This window comes from Doryrhamphus excisus, chromosome 5 (genome assembly GCF_030265055.1).
Source record: "Doryrhamphus excisus isolate RoL2022-K1 chromosome 5, RoL_Dexc_1.0, whole genome shotgun sequence".
NCBI classification, from domain to species: domain Eukaryota; kingdom Metazoa; phylum Chordata; class Actinopteri; order Syngnathiformes; family Syngnathidae; genus Doryrhamphus; species Doryrhamphus excisus.
In genome coordinates this window covers 14,410,001-14,424,636 of record NC_080470.1, presented here as the reverse complement: position 1 = coordinate 14,424,636, position 14,636 = coordinate 14,410,001, and the positions used below count along the sequence as shown (strand labels likewise).

Genomic DNA, 14,636 nt, shown 5'->3' with positions numbered 1-14,636 from the left:
TATAATATTATGACTTTATTCCTGTAGTTTTACGACTTTATTTCTATAATTTTGACGTTATTCCTATAATTTTATGGCTTTATTCCTATAATTTTATGGCTTTATTCCTTTAATTTTACGACATCATTCCTATAATTTTGACTTTATTCCTATAATTTTATGATTTTATTCCTTTAATTTTATGACATCATTCCTATATTTTTGTGACATTATTCCTATAATATTATGACTTTATTCCTGTAGTTTTACGACTTTATTCCTATAATTTTGACGTTATTCCTATAATTTTATGGCTTTATTCCTATCATTTTATGACTTTATTCCTTTAATTTTATGACATCATTCCTATATTTTTGTGACATTATTCCTATAATATTATGACTTTATTCCTGTAGTTTTACGACTTTATTCCTATAATTTTGACGTTATTCCTATAATTTTATGGCTTTATTCCTATAATTTTATGACTTTATTCCTTTAATTTTATGACATCATTCCTATAATTTTATGACTTCATTCCTTTAATTTTATGACATCATTCCTATGTTTTTGTGACATTATTCCTATAATATTATGACTTTATTCCTGTAGTTTTACGACTTTATTTCTATAATTTTGACGTTATTCCTATAATTTTATGGCTTTATTCCTATAATTTTATGACTTTATTCCTTTAATTTTATGACATCATTCCTATAATTTTGACATTATTCCTATAATATTATGACTTTATTCCTGTAGTTTTACGACTTTATTCCTATAATTTTGACGTTATTCCTATAGTTTTATGGCTTTATTCCTATAATTTTATGACTTTATTCCTTTAATCTTATGACATCATTCCTATAATTTTTACGTTATTCCTATAATTTTATGGCTTTATTCCTATAATTTTATGACTTTATTCCTTTAATCTTATGACATCATTCCTATAATTTTGACGTTATTCCTATAATTTTATGGCTTTATTCCTATCATTTTATGACTTTATTCCTTTAATTTTATTACATCATTCCTATATTTTTGTGACATTATTCCTATAATATTATGACTTTATTCCTGTAGTTTTATTACTTTATTCCTATAATTTTGACGTTATTCCTATAAGTTTTTTGCCTTATTCCTATAATTTTATGACTTTATTCCTTTAATTTTATGACATCATTCCTATATTTTTGTGACATTATTCCTATAATATTATGACTTTATTCCTGTAGTTTTACGACTTTATTCCTATAATTTTGACGTTATTCCTATAATATTATGGCTTTATTCCTATAATTTTATGACTTTATTCCTTTAATTTTATGACATTATTCCTATAATTTTATGACTTCATTCCTTTAATTTTATGACATCATTCCTATATTTTTGTGACATTATTCCTATAAAATTATGACTTTATTCCTGTAGTTTTACGACTTTATTCCTATAATTTTGACGTTATTCCTATAATTTTATGGCTTTATTCCTATAATTTTATGACTTTATTCCTTTAATTTTATTACATCATTCCTATAATTTTGACTTTATTCCTATAATTTTATGACTTTATTCCTTTAATTTTATGACATCATTCCTATATTTTTGTGACATTATTCCTATAAAATTATGACTTTATTCCTGTAGTTTTACGACTTTATTCCTCTAATTTTGACATTATTCCTATAATTTTATGGCTTTATTCCTATAATTTTATGGCTTTATTCCTATAATTTTATGGCTTTATTCCTATAATTTTATGACTTTATTCCTATAATATTATGACTTTATTCCTGTAGCTTTACGACTTTATTCCTATAATTTTGACGTTATTCCTATAATTTTATGACTTTATTCCTATATTTTTATGGCTTTATTCCTATCATTTAATGACTTTATTCCTTTAATTTTATGACATCATTCCTATATTTTTGTGACATTATTCCTATAATATTATGACTTTATTCCTGTCGTTTTACGACTTTATTCCTATAATTTTGACGTTATTCCTATGATTTTATGGCTTTATTCCTATCATTTTATGGCTTTATTCCTATCATTTTATGACTTTATTCCTTTAATTTTATGACATCATTCCTATGTTTTTGTGACATTATTCCTATAATATTATGACTTTATTCCTGTAGTTTTACGACTTTATTTCTATAATTTTGACGTTATTCCTATAATTTTATGGCTTTATTCCTATAATTTTATGGCTTTATTCCTATAATTTTATGACTTTATTCCTTTAATTTTATGACATCATTCCTTTAATTTTATGACATCATTCCTATAATTTTGACTTTATTCCTATAATTTTATGGCTTTATTCCTACCATTTTATGACTTTATTCCTTTAATTTTATGACATCATTCCTATATTTTTGTGACATTATTCCTATAATATTATGACTTTATTCCTGTAGTTTTACGACTTTATTCCTATAATTTTATGGCTTCATTCCTATAATTTTATGACTTTATTCCTTTAATCTTATGACATCATTCCTATAATTTTGACGTTATTCCTATAATATTATGACTTTATTCTTGTAGTTTTACGACTTTATTCCTATAATTTTGAAGTTATTCCTATAATTTTATGGCTTTATTCCTATCATTTTATGACTTTATTCCTTTAATTTTATGACATCATTCCTATAATTTAGACTTTATTCCTATAATTTTATGACTTTATTCCTATAATTTTATGGCTTTATTCCTATCATTTTATGACTTCATCCCTTTAATTTTATGACATCATTCCTATATTTTTGTGACATTATTCCTATAATATTATGACTTTATTCCTGTAGTTTTACGACTTTATTCCTATAATTTTGACGTTATTCCTATAATTTTATGACTTCATTCCTTTCATTTTATGACATCATTCTTATAATTTTGACTTTATTCCTATAATTTTATGGCTTTATTCCTATCATTTTATGACTTTATTCCTTTAATTTTATGACATCATTCCTATATTTTTGTGACATTATTCCTATAATATTATGACTTTATTCCTGTAGTTTTATGACTTTATTCCTATAATTGTTTTTACTTTATTCCTGTAATTTTATGACTTTATTCCTGTAATCGTATGACTTTATTCATGTAATAATATAACTATATTCTTCTAATTAATGACTTTTCCCCTCCATCTTTTATTCTTCATTTTCTTTGCTTCTCATAATATTACAACTTAAAAAAACACATAAATATATTTTTAAATATTATTTTTCATAGTAATGTTACCAGTTTATTCTTGCAAAATTGCAGTGTTTTTTCCCATTTCTTCTGCTGTTATTACTTTTTATTTTCCAGCCATTTCAAGTTTCTTCTGGTAAATTTTATTTCTCATAAATATGACTTCATGCCCATAATATTTTGACTTTATTCTAGTTATATAATCACTCTTTCCACAACTTCATTTCCCAAAAATTACAAAAAATTATTATTTTTTGTATCGTGACATTTTGTTAATGACAAATATTTATTTAGTATTCCAAATCTCTGCTACTAAAATATTGTTTTTCCTAATAATATTGTTATTGTTGCTGTTTTTATTTTTATTTCTGCTATACACAACAACAATCAGAAAAAAAAATCCAATACCAATATTAACCGATATCACATTTTTATGCTGATGTCGGGCTAATTATTATCGCTACCAATAATTATCAGTCATACCTAGTTGTAAAATTTTCAACTTTTTTCTTGTATTAATATTTTGACTTTATTCTTAATAGCTTCTTTTTTCCATGACTTTTTCCCCAACCAAATTTCCCCCAAATTATAACTTTATTCTTTCTTTTGTTTGTTTATATTTACAATATTACAACTTTTAAAAAATATTTAGAATATTACAACTTTATTTCTTTAATATTCCAACTCTATTCCATCTTCATTCTTGGAATTATGGCTGTTTCTTCCATTTCTGCTGTTTCCCCCCCCCCAACTATGTCAGCATTCCCATCATATTTTCACTTTTTTCTCCAAACAGTCAAACAAGCTAATTTTAACCAAATTAAAACTTGAAGTTTTTTTTTGTTTCCGGAATTTAATTTCTAAGCTACTAAAATTATGTCTTTTTCCTCATGATATTATAATGTTATTGTCATAAAGTTATGACTTTTTCATGTTAGATTGCAACCGAATATTTGTACTTTATTAATATAACTTCTGATGTTACCATTTTTACTGTTTTTTTTTCTCCCCCTCGTTTTCTTGTTAAATTATAGTATTAAAATGCAGTCCGTAACTGGTCTGTAATACTCCTTAGTGCCACTGGGGGCAACATAGAGCAGGTTTCTGAGGCAGTAGTGGTGCCCACCAGAGGCCGAGAGGGACATTGCCATCGCTCGCCGCGCTTGGCAGACATCCGTTATGGCGGCAAATGAATTGGAAGTCTTTTCCATTTTAGTGGCACCAATCTGCCGTTGTGACCTTTGATTCAAACCTCCAAAGTCAAGCTAAAGCGGTGAAATGCGGAGCAGGAGAATATTTACAGCATCTCACGGCGCCGCTTTGTCAGATGGCGGCCGTCGAGATGTTTTGGAGAGGGGCAGAGAGGCGGACCAGCTGGCAAACCAAAGTCATGTCTGCCCAGCAGCAACATCACCAGCGCACTTTTTATTGCACGCCATCACAATCTGCCCCCCCCCCCCCCCCTTCATGCCAGCATCCGCTCCTTCAAAACACAAAAGATGGCCGTTTTATTTTCTTGGTGTTGCAAGGATGGATCTTTCATCACTTGGCAAAGTGGGGATGACAGCACAAAGCAGCTTGGAGCCTCATAAAGACCACATGGGTGCAGCAGCAGGGAGGCGGCTTGGCTACTAGTTACCTTTATCACACCAACACATTGGGGGGGGGGGGCGCTCCCGAGTATGGAGTCTTTATATTCCGGATGCCAATGAGAAAAAGTTGCAATTTTACTACAATAACGGCCTTTTACTATTGCAAAAAAATCATGTCAAATAGTCCTAATATTATGAAAATCAAACAAAACAACAAATACAATTGTCATTTGGGGAAAATTATGTTGTGAAAAAGTTTAAATATTACAGGAATGTTTGTTTCTTTCAGCTTTTCCCTGGTTATGGAGTCGCCATACTGATTTGGTTTGAGCCCTTTCCATTCCGGATGAAAAAAGAAGAAATATGACAAGAAGAACGTTGAAATAGTTGAAAAATAAAGAACAGCAGAAACAAAAAAAATGCTCAAATTTTAGAAGAATAAAATGAAAATATTAAAAAGTCAAAAAAAGAAGAAAAAAAATAAACAAAATAAGAAATAATTACTAAAATAACATTTTCAGGAAGAAAATAGTTGGGGGGAAAACAGCCTTCATTTGATGACTATAAAGTAAAAATATAAAGAGAAAAAGGACAATTTTATAAGAATAAACTCATAATATTATAAGGAAACAATTTTGTCATTTTATTTGCATACTGCTGAAATATTCAAGAAAAATTACATTTGTTTTTTAACTCACAATATTATGAAAAACAAACAAATTGCATTGCGGGAAAAAGTTTGCATGTCACAAGATTAAAGTCAAAGTATTATAAAATTAAAGTCATAAATGACAAGAAAAAACATTTGATGACACAACTTCCCGCTAACGCCTGTGGTCGTAGAGCAATTTTAAGCCACGGTGTGGCTGTGTTTAACATCCAGTGATGGAGCTTTGCAACGCAAACACGGCTGGGAGGACAATCAAGATCAGCTGCTTTCTCTTGGCTTAACATAAAATGAATAAATCCCCCCTGACTCCGATATCTCCATAAGCCCACAAAGATCAGCGCCATGTACGTTCCCATATGTACTGCTTAGGATTGAGAGCATCCTGCTAAGCAACAATGAAAGCCCTTTTATCTCACAGAAAAAAAAGCTCAAGCGTCCCAGGACAATGTATGCTAATGGAGTCAAACATTTATTTCAAACTGTCGCTTGTTGTTGCATCCCAGACTAAATGAGGAATATATTAGCGTAAAACGACACTTTATCTTAGGCACATATGAAAATGTTCTCCGGGCATGTTGGGAATATTTAATAGCGCTTCGCTGGCTCTGTTTTGGTGCTGATGCTTGACTTCGTTTTTATTCCGCCTCACATCGAGCAAACCTGGCCATCGTGTTATTGCTGTGCCCCCCCCCCACTCCTGTGGGTGTCACTAGTGAGCCTTTTGTCACTGCCCAAATGGACAGTCAAGGATCCTCTATGTGACAGGAATGCAGCTCTGTTTTGAAGGACATACTGCATAGACGCCATAGTCAAAGATCCTCTATGTGACAGGAGTGCACCTCCATTTTGGAGGACCTACTGCATAAACGCCATAGTCAAAGATCCTCTATGTGACAGGAATGCAGCTCTGTTATGAAGGACCTACTACATAAACACCATAGTCAAAGATCCTCTATGCAACAGGAGTGCAGCTCTGTTATGAAGGACCTACTGCATAACGCCATAGTCAAAGATCCTCTATGTGACAGGAGTGCAGCTCTGTTATGAAGGACCTACTGCATAAACGCCATAGTCAAAGATCCTCTATGTGACAGGAATGCAGCTCTGTTTTGAAGGACCTGCTGCAAAAACGCCCTAGTCAAAGATCCTCTATGCGACAGGAGTGCGCCTCTGTAATGAAGGACCTACTGCATAAATGCCATTGTCAAAGATCCTCTATGTGACAGGAGTGCAGCTCTGTTATGAAGGACCTACTGCAAAAACAGTAGTCAGAGATCCTCTATGAGACAGGAGTTTGCCTGCTCTGAAGGACCTACTGAAAAAACACAAGTTGCAAAAATGCTACAGTCAAACATCCTTGATGCGACAGGAGTGCGCCTCTGTTTTGAAGGACATACTGCAAAAACGCCACAGTCAAAGATCCTCTATGTGACAGGAATGCAGCTCTGTTTTGAAGGACATTCTGCAAAAACAGTAGTCAGAGATCCTCTATGAGACAGGAGTTTGCATGTTTTGAAGGACTTTCTGGAACAACGTTAGTCAGAAAAACACTATCGTCAAAGATCCCCTATTCGACACAAGTGTGCCTCTGTTTTGAAGAACCTACTACAAAAACGCCAGTCAAAGATCCTCTATGCAACAGGAGTGCACCTCCCTTTTGAAGGACATTCTGCAAAAACGCTAGTGACAAAAGCCCTATAGTCAAAGATCCTCTATGTGACAGGAGTGCAGCTCTGTTTTGAAGGACTTGCTGCAAAAACAGTAGTCAGAGATCCTCTATGAGACAGGAGATTGCCTGTTTTGAAGGACCTACTGAAAAAACACAAGTTGCAAAAATGCTAGAGTCAAAGATCCTTGATGCAACAGGAGTGTGCCTCTGTTTTGAAAGACATTCTGCAAAAAACTGTTGACAAAAGCACAATAGTCAAAGATCCTCTGTGTGACAGGAGTGCAGCTCTGTTTTGAAGGACCTGCTACAAAAAAGCCATAGTCAAAGATCCTCTATGCGACAGAAGTGCGCCTCTGCTTTGAAGGACATTCTGCAAAAACGCTAGTGACAAAAGCCCTATAGTCAAAGATCCTCTATGTGACAGGAGTGCGCCTCTGTTTTGAAGGACCTACTGCATAAACGCCACAGTCAAAGATCCTCTATGTGACAGGAGTGCAGCTCTGTTATGAATGACCTACTGCATAAACGCCATCGTCAAAGATCCTCTATGTGACAAGAGTGCAGCTCTGTTATGAAGGACCTACTGCAAAAACAGTAGTCAGAGATCCTCTATGAGACAGGAGCTTGCCTGCTTTGAAGGACATAATGAAAAAGTACAAGTTGCAAAAATGCTACAGTCAAAGATCCTTGATGCGACAGGAGTGCGCCTCTGTTTTGAAGGACATACTGCAATAACAGTAGTCAGAGATCCTCTATGAGACAGGAGTTTGCATGTTTTGAAGTACTTTCTGCAACAACGCTAGTCAGAAAAACACTATCATCAAAGATCAATATTCAACACAAGTGTGCTTCTGTTTTGAAGGACCTACTGCAAATATGCCATAGTCAAAGATCCTCTATGCAACAGGAGTGCGCCTCCCTTTTGAAGGGCATTCTGCAAAAACGCTAGTGCCAAAGCCCTATAGTAAAAGATCCTCTATGCGACAGGAGTGTGCCTCTGTTTTGAAGGACATTCTGCAATAACAGTAGTCAGAGATCCTCTATGAGACAGGAGTTTGCATGTTTTGAAGTACTTTCTGCAACAACGCTAGTCAGAAAAACACTATCATCAAAGATCAATATTCAACACAAGTGTGCTTCTGTTTTGAAGGACCTACTGCAAATATGCCATAGTCAAAGATCCTCTATGCAACAGGAGTGCGCCTCCCTTTTGAAGGGCATTCTGCAAAAACGCTAGTGCCAAAGCCCTATAGTAAAAGATCCTCTATGTGACAGGAGTGCAGCTCTGTTTTGAAGGACTTACTGCAAAAACAGTAGTCAGAGATCCTCTACGAGACAGGAGATTGCCTGTTTTGAAGGACCTACTGAAAAAACACAAGTTGCAAAAATGCAACAGTCAAAGATCCTTGATGCAACAGGAGTGTGCCTCTGTTTTGAAGGACATTCTGCAAAAACGCTGTTGACAAAAGCACTATAGTCAAAGATCCTCTATGTAACGGGAGTGCAGCTCTGTTTTGAAGGACATACAGCACAAAAAGCCATAATCAAAGATCCTCTATGAGACAGGAGTGCGCCTCTGTTTTGAAAGACATTCTGCAAAAACACTGTTGACAAAAGCACTATAGTCAAAGATCCTCTATGTAACAGGAGTGCAGCTCTGTTTTGAAGGACTTACTGCAAAAACAGTAGTCAGAGATCCTCTATGAGACAGGAGATTGCCTGTTTTGAAGGACCTACTGAAAAAACACAAGTTGCAAAAATGCTACAGTCAAAGATCCTTGATGATACAGGAGTGCGCCTCTGTTTTGAAAGACATTCTGCAAAAAAACTGTTGACAAAAGCACAATAGTCAAAGATCCTCTGTGTGACAGAAGTGCAGCTCTGTTTTGAAGGACTTACTGCAAAAACGCCATAGTCAAAGATCCTCTATGCGACAGGAGTGTGCCTCTGTTTTGAAGGACATACTGTAAAAATGCTGGCCAAAGATCCTCTATGTTGCATGTGTGCCTCTGTTTTGAAGGACATTCTGCAAAAACGCTAGTGACAAAAGCACTATAGTCAAAGATCCTCTATGTGACAGGAGTGCAGCTCAGTTTTGAAGGACTTACAGTAAAAACAGTAGTCAGAGATCCTCTATGGGACAGGAGATTGCCTGTTTTGAAGGACCTTCTGCAACAACGCTAGTCAGAAAAACGCTATAGTCAAAGATCCCCTATTCGACATAAGTGTGCCTCTGTATTGAAAGACCTACTGCAAAAACACTAGCCAAAGATCCTTTACACAATGACAGTAAACTACTGTTTTCTTCATGCTATGACATGAAATACACTACTTCTAAAAATGTTCCTGACACATTGGGCGAATTTGCACAGTATCGGCATCGGCGATACAAGCCCGGATTATATCGGATAGGAAACAAAATCGGTGGAATCACACATCACTTGTTGATAAATATAATATAGGTTATGAAATACATGTTAATGTGGTTGCTGTTCCACTGACCTCCTGTAGGCATCCGTACTGAGCTCCTCGAGCGTGTTGTCAACTGTGAAAACTTCCCCAGAGAACGACGACGAGTCGTGGACTCGCAGTGCTAATGCTGGGCTAAAACCGCAAAATATAAATATATATCTTACAATACTCTTATAATAACATTATTTAGTCTTTTCCCAACCGACTGAAATTAAAACGGACACTTTACGATCAACCCACATAGTCTAAAACGGACACTCTATGCCCAGCTAGCTTAATGAGTATGATGCGTTCACTGACACACACAAAAAGCAGGAATTCTCATAAAAAAGTTTATTGAGTCACCTGTCAGGAATTACAACAGAAATTGTAGAAAGGGCAACCGTGCGCGAATTAGAGATACCCCCCGAGAGAAATAGAGAAAAAAAATAGTTACAAAAAAACTTCCAAACTGTTTACATTAATAGAGCATTGTACTCCCGCTACTTCCGTGTTCAGAGCGGGTGAAACTTCAAATTAAGAGTAGCACATTCGTTGAGTTTCTGATACGGTTGCTTATAGGAAAGCAGTACATACAAGTGAAAGAACCCCATGTATGACTAATCAATGTATTTTCTCTCCAGCACCAGATGTCTCCAGTCACACTAGCCAGGACCGGATGTCAAGTCTTTTATTTTCAAAAGACTAATAACTATCACGGAAGTGACATTTTGTTCAGTATCACAGTATCACTTTATAACGCTACAATAGTGCAGTGAGAGATGCACAAATGCTGAAGACGGAATTTAAAATATGTACTTCCACCCATTTTCATAAATGTTGCGAGTTCTCACAAAAATTCGTCTCTTTTAAACCCATATTTTTCCCTCGGTTGCTCCGTAAAAACTATTTTTTTGGGTGTGTGTTTCTTTTTCAGCCATCACCCGGATGTGGTTTACTTCCTGTTAGGACCCCGCTAAAACGTTTCCTCAACCTACACAGACCTCCTGGGAGAAATGAGAGCTAAGGAAAGAAGGTATAAACACCGCATCATTGTTTTGTTGCAAAGCGATACATTTTGTAGTTTTCTAAACAAGTTCGGAGTCAAGATTTATCAAAATCACACCCAGCCCTCTTCGGTTATATATTAGCAATATATAAGCTCCCCTTTCCAAGTATCCCTTTTGGCTAAAAACACCCCCCAGAAAGTTACCAAGTCGAGGTGATTGGTGCTGCATTCTAATACGCTGCAAGCTTGTGTGAAGTCAGATAGAGGAACGTGATGATGATGGGAATTACAGTACTCCCTGACTGTTAATATGCAATCTAGAATGTGTATCTATATACTATATCCCCCCATGGAATGGCCCCAGTGGATTACAACACAGTAAGATCCACGAGTGGCATTGTAAAATGCAACTAAAAATGTAAAGGAAGACATCAGACGGATATCGATATTGTTTGGAAGGGTTAGATATCCAGTAATCATCTTCTTCATTATTATTATTATTATTATTCTTAAACAAGTCTGCAATTCTCTCTGAAAGTGGATCCTCCGTTTGCTAGCGAGCTGCTGGGAAAGATGGCCGACGCTCGTCGAGAGTCACGTGATCTCGCGAGCTCGCTCACAGCTCCTGGTGCCGCGTGCGTCCGATAGCCGTCAGCTTGGAGAGTTGAGCGTTGAACTGTCCTTCCGTGTGGGTCACTGTGGGTCACAAGGGAGATCAATGCTAACGTCAGCCATTAGCGTTGTTGCTCAACTGCTCAACTAACAGAATGGGACGTATTAAAAAATCAAGTTATTGAATGTTTCATAACTGGGAAAGCACCAAACCAAATGCCGTGACTAAAAATGAGAAAATTAAATAACTTAAAAAAAATAGTAATTTTTGAAAATAAATCGGAACCAATTTATTAAGGCAATATTTAAATAATAAAAAGGATATATGAATTTAATTTAAAGCGCATTGAGCTGTAACATTCAATTCCTTTGCCTTCCTGTATCCGGCACACTTCTATGGGCAGCCTAATAATGAGTCAACAGCGCCATCTTGTGGACAACCTTATTGTCTACTTGTTTACGGCACTCCTTAAAATATTAATATTCGCAGAAAATTATAGTAGTGCTATAATACTTTTTTTTTATAATATATCAGTACATTAGACATTTTCAGATATTGAATTTGTTTTTCCAAAAATCACATTATATATTTGGATGTATTTTTTCCACCAATATTTCATTCAATTAGTAGACATGTAACACCTTTTTAAAAAAATTTAACTTTTAACTTGCATTCACGTTGATTAAACTCACCTGCGGACTCTCCTACGGTGTATTCCTCTGGAGGAAGAGCCACGTCACTCTGTCCCGCTGGCACTGCTGCTTGAGACTGCACACACACACACACACACACACACACACACACACACACACAACTTGTATATAACAGCATGATGGAGAAAGGGAGGAAGAAATTGGAGCACCAAGGTCATGGGGATGCTGTGAAGGGTTGTTTCAGTAGTTCTTTTTGCCGCAATTATGAGTAAAGTTATTTTTTTCTGTGTTTGCAGCAGAGCGCACACACACACACACACACTGTCAAAGTGTGTGTCACCTTGCTGGAGGAAGGAGGCGTGTCCACAACAACCGCTCAGGCAGAAAGAAAGCTTCCTTCCATGAAACAACTGTTTTCAACACAACTTCCTGTGCCTGACAGCATTTGTTGGTTGGAGCCAGGATGTACGGAGGAGGGATCAAACCCATTGGGGGATTAAAAAAATAATAATAATAAAAATAAAGTAAGAGAGTGTGGTGGAAAATGTGCATTATAAAAATAAAAATAAATCCAGCAAAGTGACGTCCTTTTTTTTAGTATTGTTGTGTGTGAAATGCATTCTTCTTCATACATAACACTACTGGCTCGGCGGCCATAACATTAGGTACAGCAAGGCTCTAGGATGAAAGCCAACACAAGATAACGCACGTACGCATTCAACAGCGAGCTCGGAGATGGCATGGGGGCTATTTGCGGCATGTTTAAAAAGAACATTTTCTTAAAATAACAGCAAAAAATTAATATTCAGCTCTAATTTGACATGATCAAAATATTAAGAGAAAAAATAGTCATTTTAGTAGCATGTTGAAGTATTACAAATTATATTTTTGGAATTTTGAGAATATTCATGTGTATATATATATATATATATATATATATATATATATATATATATATACACACACACACACACACACACACATACATACACACACACGTGTGTGTGTGTGTGTGTTTTTTTTGTCACATCACATCAGGCGGTCGAGTGGTTGAAAAAAGTTGTAACGAGCAAAAGATTTAGATTTAGACTTTATTCCCATATTATGGGAATAAAGTCATAATATTTTGGATTTATTTCAACAATGACTATTTTAGAAGAAATTGTAAAAGGTAAAAAAAAAGACTGAAGTTTGAAGCTAATATTATTTCACCTATAATCATACAGATGATGTGCGGCATGTTTAAAAAGAACATTTTAAAATAACAGCAAAAAATGTAATATTCAGCTCTAATTTGACATGATCAAAATATTAAGAGAAAAAAGTTGTAACAAGCAAAAGTACAATCATTTTAGGAAAAAAAAATAGTCATTTTAGTAGCATGTTGAAGTATTACAAATGATATTTTTGGAATTTTTAGAATATTCATGTGTATTCATATATATATATACACACATACATACACATATGTATACACATATGTGTGTGTTTTTGTTTTTTTTAAATCACATCACATCAGGCGTTTGAGTGGTTAGCGAGCAGACCTCACAGCTAGGAGACCAGGGTTCAATTCCACCCTCGGCCATCTCTGTGTGGAGTTTGCATGTTCTCCCCGTGCATGCGTGGGTTTTCTCCGGGTACTCCGGTTTCCTCCCACATTCCAAAAACATGCTAGGTTAATTAGCCACTCCAAATTGTCCATAGGTATGAATGTGAGTGTGAATGGTTGTTTGTCTATATGTGCCCTGTGATTGGCTGGCCACCAGTCCAGGGTGTACCCCGCCTCTCGCCCGAAGACAGCTGGGATAGGCGACACTTGTGAGGAAAAGCGGTAGAAAATGAATGAATATCATCCAATTTGTCATTTTAGGAAAATTAGGTTAGAGAAAAAGTTGTAATATCATGGGAATAAAGTCATAATATTTTGGAAAGATTATTTTAGAAGAAATTGTAAAAAGTAAAAAAAAAAGACTGAAGTTTGAAGGTAATATTATTTCACCTATATCATACAGATGATGTGCATATTTTCTCTTAGCATATAAGATGTACAGAGTACCCAGTGGGAGCCCGTACAAGCGGTTGTGACCCAGGCTGTAGGGCCAGTGCTTCTCTTAGGGTCACTTAGGGTCATGGACTCAGACCACTATCTCACTCACGAACCACCATCATACAGTATGATCTCTGTAAAGGCAGACGTATTGAGTGAAGTGTGGCCACCGGTGTGTGTGTTTATATGTCAGACACAACCCTTGTTGTGCTGCTAGCTCGGAAGCGTGGCTATTTGCAAGCTACACAAGAAAAGAAAAATGTTCATCGGCGGGTGCACTTTCCGTGTTGATGATGTGACATTTGTGCCGACTCTGTAGTTTCCCCAACTCCTCCGAGAGCGAGCACTTTGACGGGGAGCGAGGAAATGTGAGCGCTCGTATCTTTTGTTCAAGCCGTGACTTGAGTGTGTGCGTCAGGAGAAAAACTGCCAATACATAGCGTCACCAGGCGGGGGCGACCCGTGGCTGTTGTTCTCTGATGGATTGGGCCAGACGTATTTGGACAACTTGATGATTTATGCCGCTATTCACCACCACCGTGGATTTTACAGGAGACAACCAACACGTACTTGCATGTGCAAATATTTTAACACCCTTTAAAGGGCCTCCAAATATTCAAATCTAGTCCAAATACTCCTGGATCTGAGTGTTCATAATGCATGATTACACAAAGAGTTGTTAATACTTACGAAAGCATTTGCATGTTCAATTTTGGTGCCTTTCAACTCCATTTTGA

General features: G+C 35.7%; 2 protein-coding genes across 3 annotated transcripts in view; one reads left to right on the top strand and one right to left on the bottom strand.

The window, feature by feature from the left end:
- The window catches only part of LOC131129106 (arginine-glutamic acid dipeptide repeats protein), a 29,935-nt gene extending 17,329 nt beyond the window's left edge, over window positions 1-12,606 (top strand). Inside the window, exons 3-4 of one of the 2 annotated variants that reach the window (XM_058072265.1) lie at window positions 10,515-10,613; window positions 12,152-12,606. The gene's annotated coding sequence lies outside the window, so the exon portion shown is untranslated. Of the gene's footprint in view, window positions 1-10,514; window positions 10,614-12,148 lie in introns of both variants that reach the window. The other variant, XM_058072264.1, reaches the window with a different exon arrangement.
- Window positions 9,917-14,636, bottom strand: part of mydgf (myeloid-derived growth factor) — a 9,388-nt gene continuing 4,668 nt past the window's right edge. The window contains exons 4-6 of the mRNA XM_058072270.1: window positions 14,590-14,636; window positions 11,892-11,967; window positions 9,917-11,282 (exon numbers count right to left, since the gene is read on the bottom strand). The exon at window positions 14,590-14,636 is cut by the window's right edge and continues 35 nt beyond it. Of these exons, the coding sequence (XP_057928253.1) occupies window positions 11,203-11,282; window positions 11,892-11,967; window positions 14,590-14,636 (203 nt within the window). The 3' untranslated portion in view covers window positions 9,917-11,202. The remainder of the gene's footprint in view (window positions 11,283-11,891; window positions 11,968-14,589) is intronic.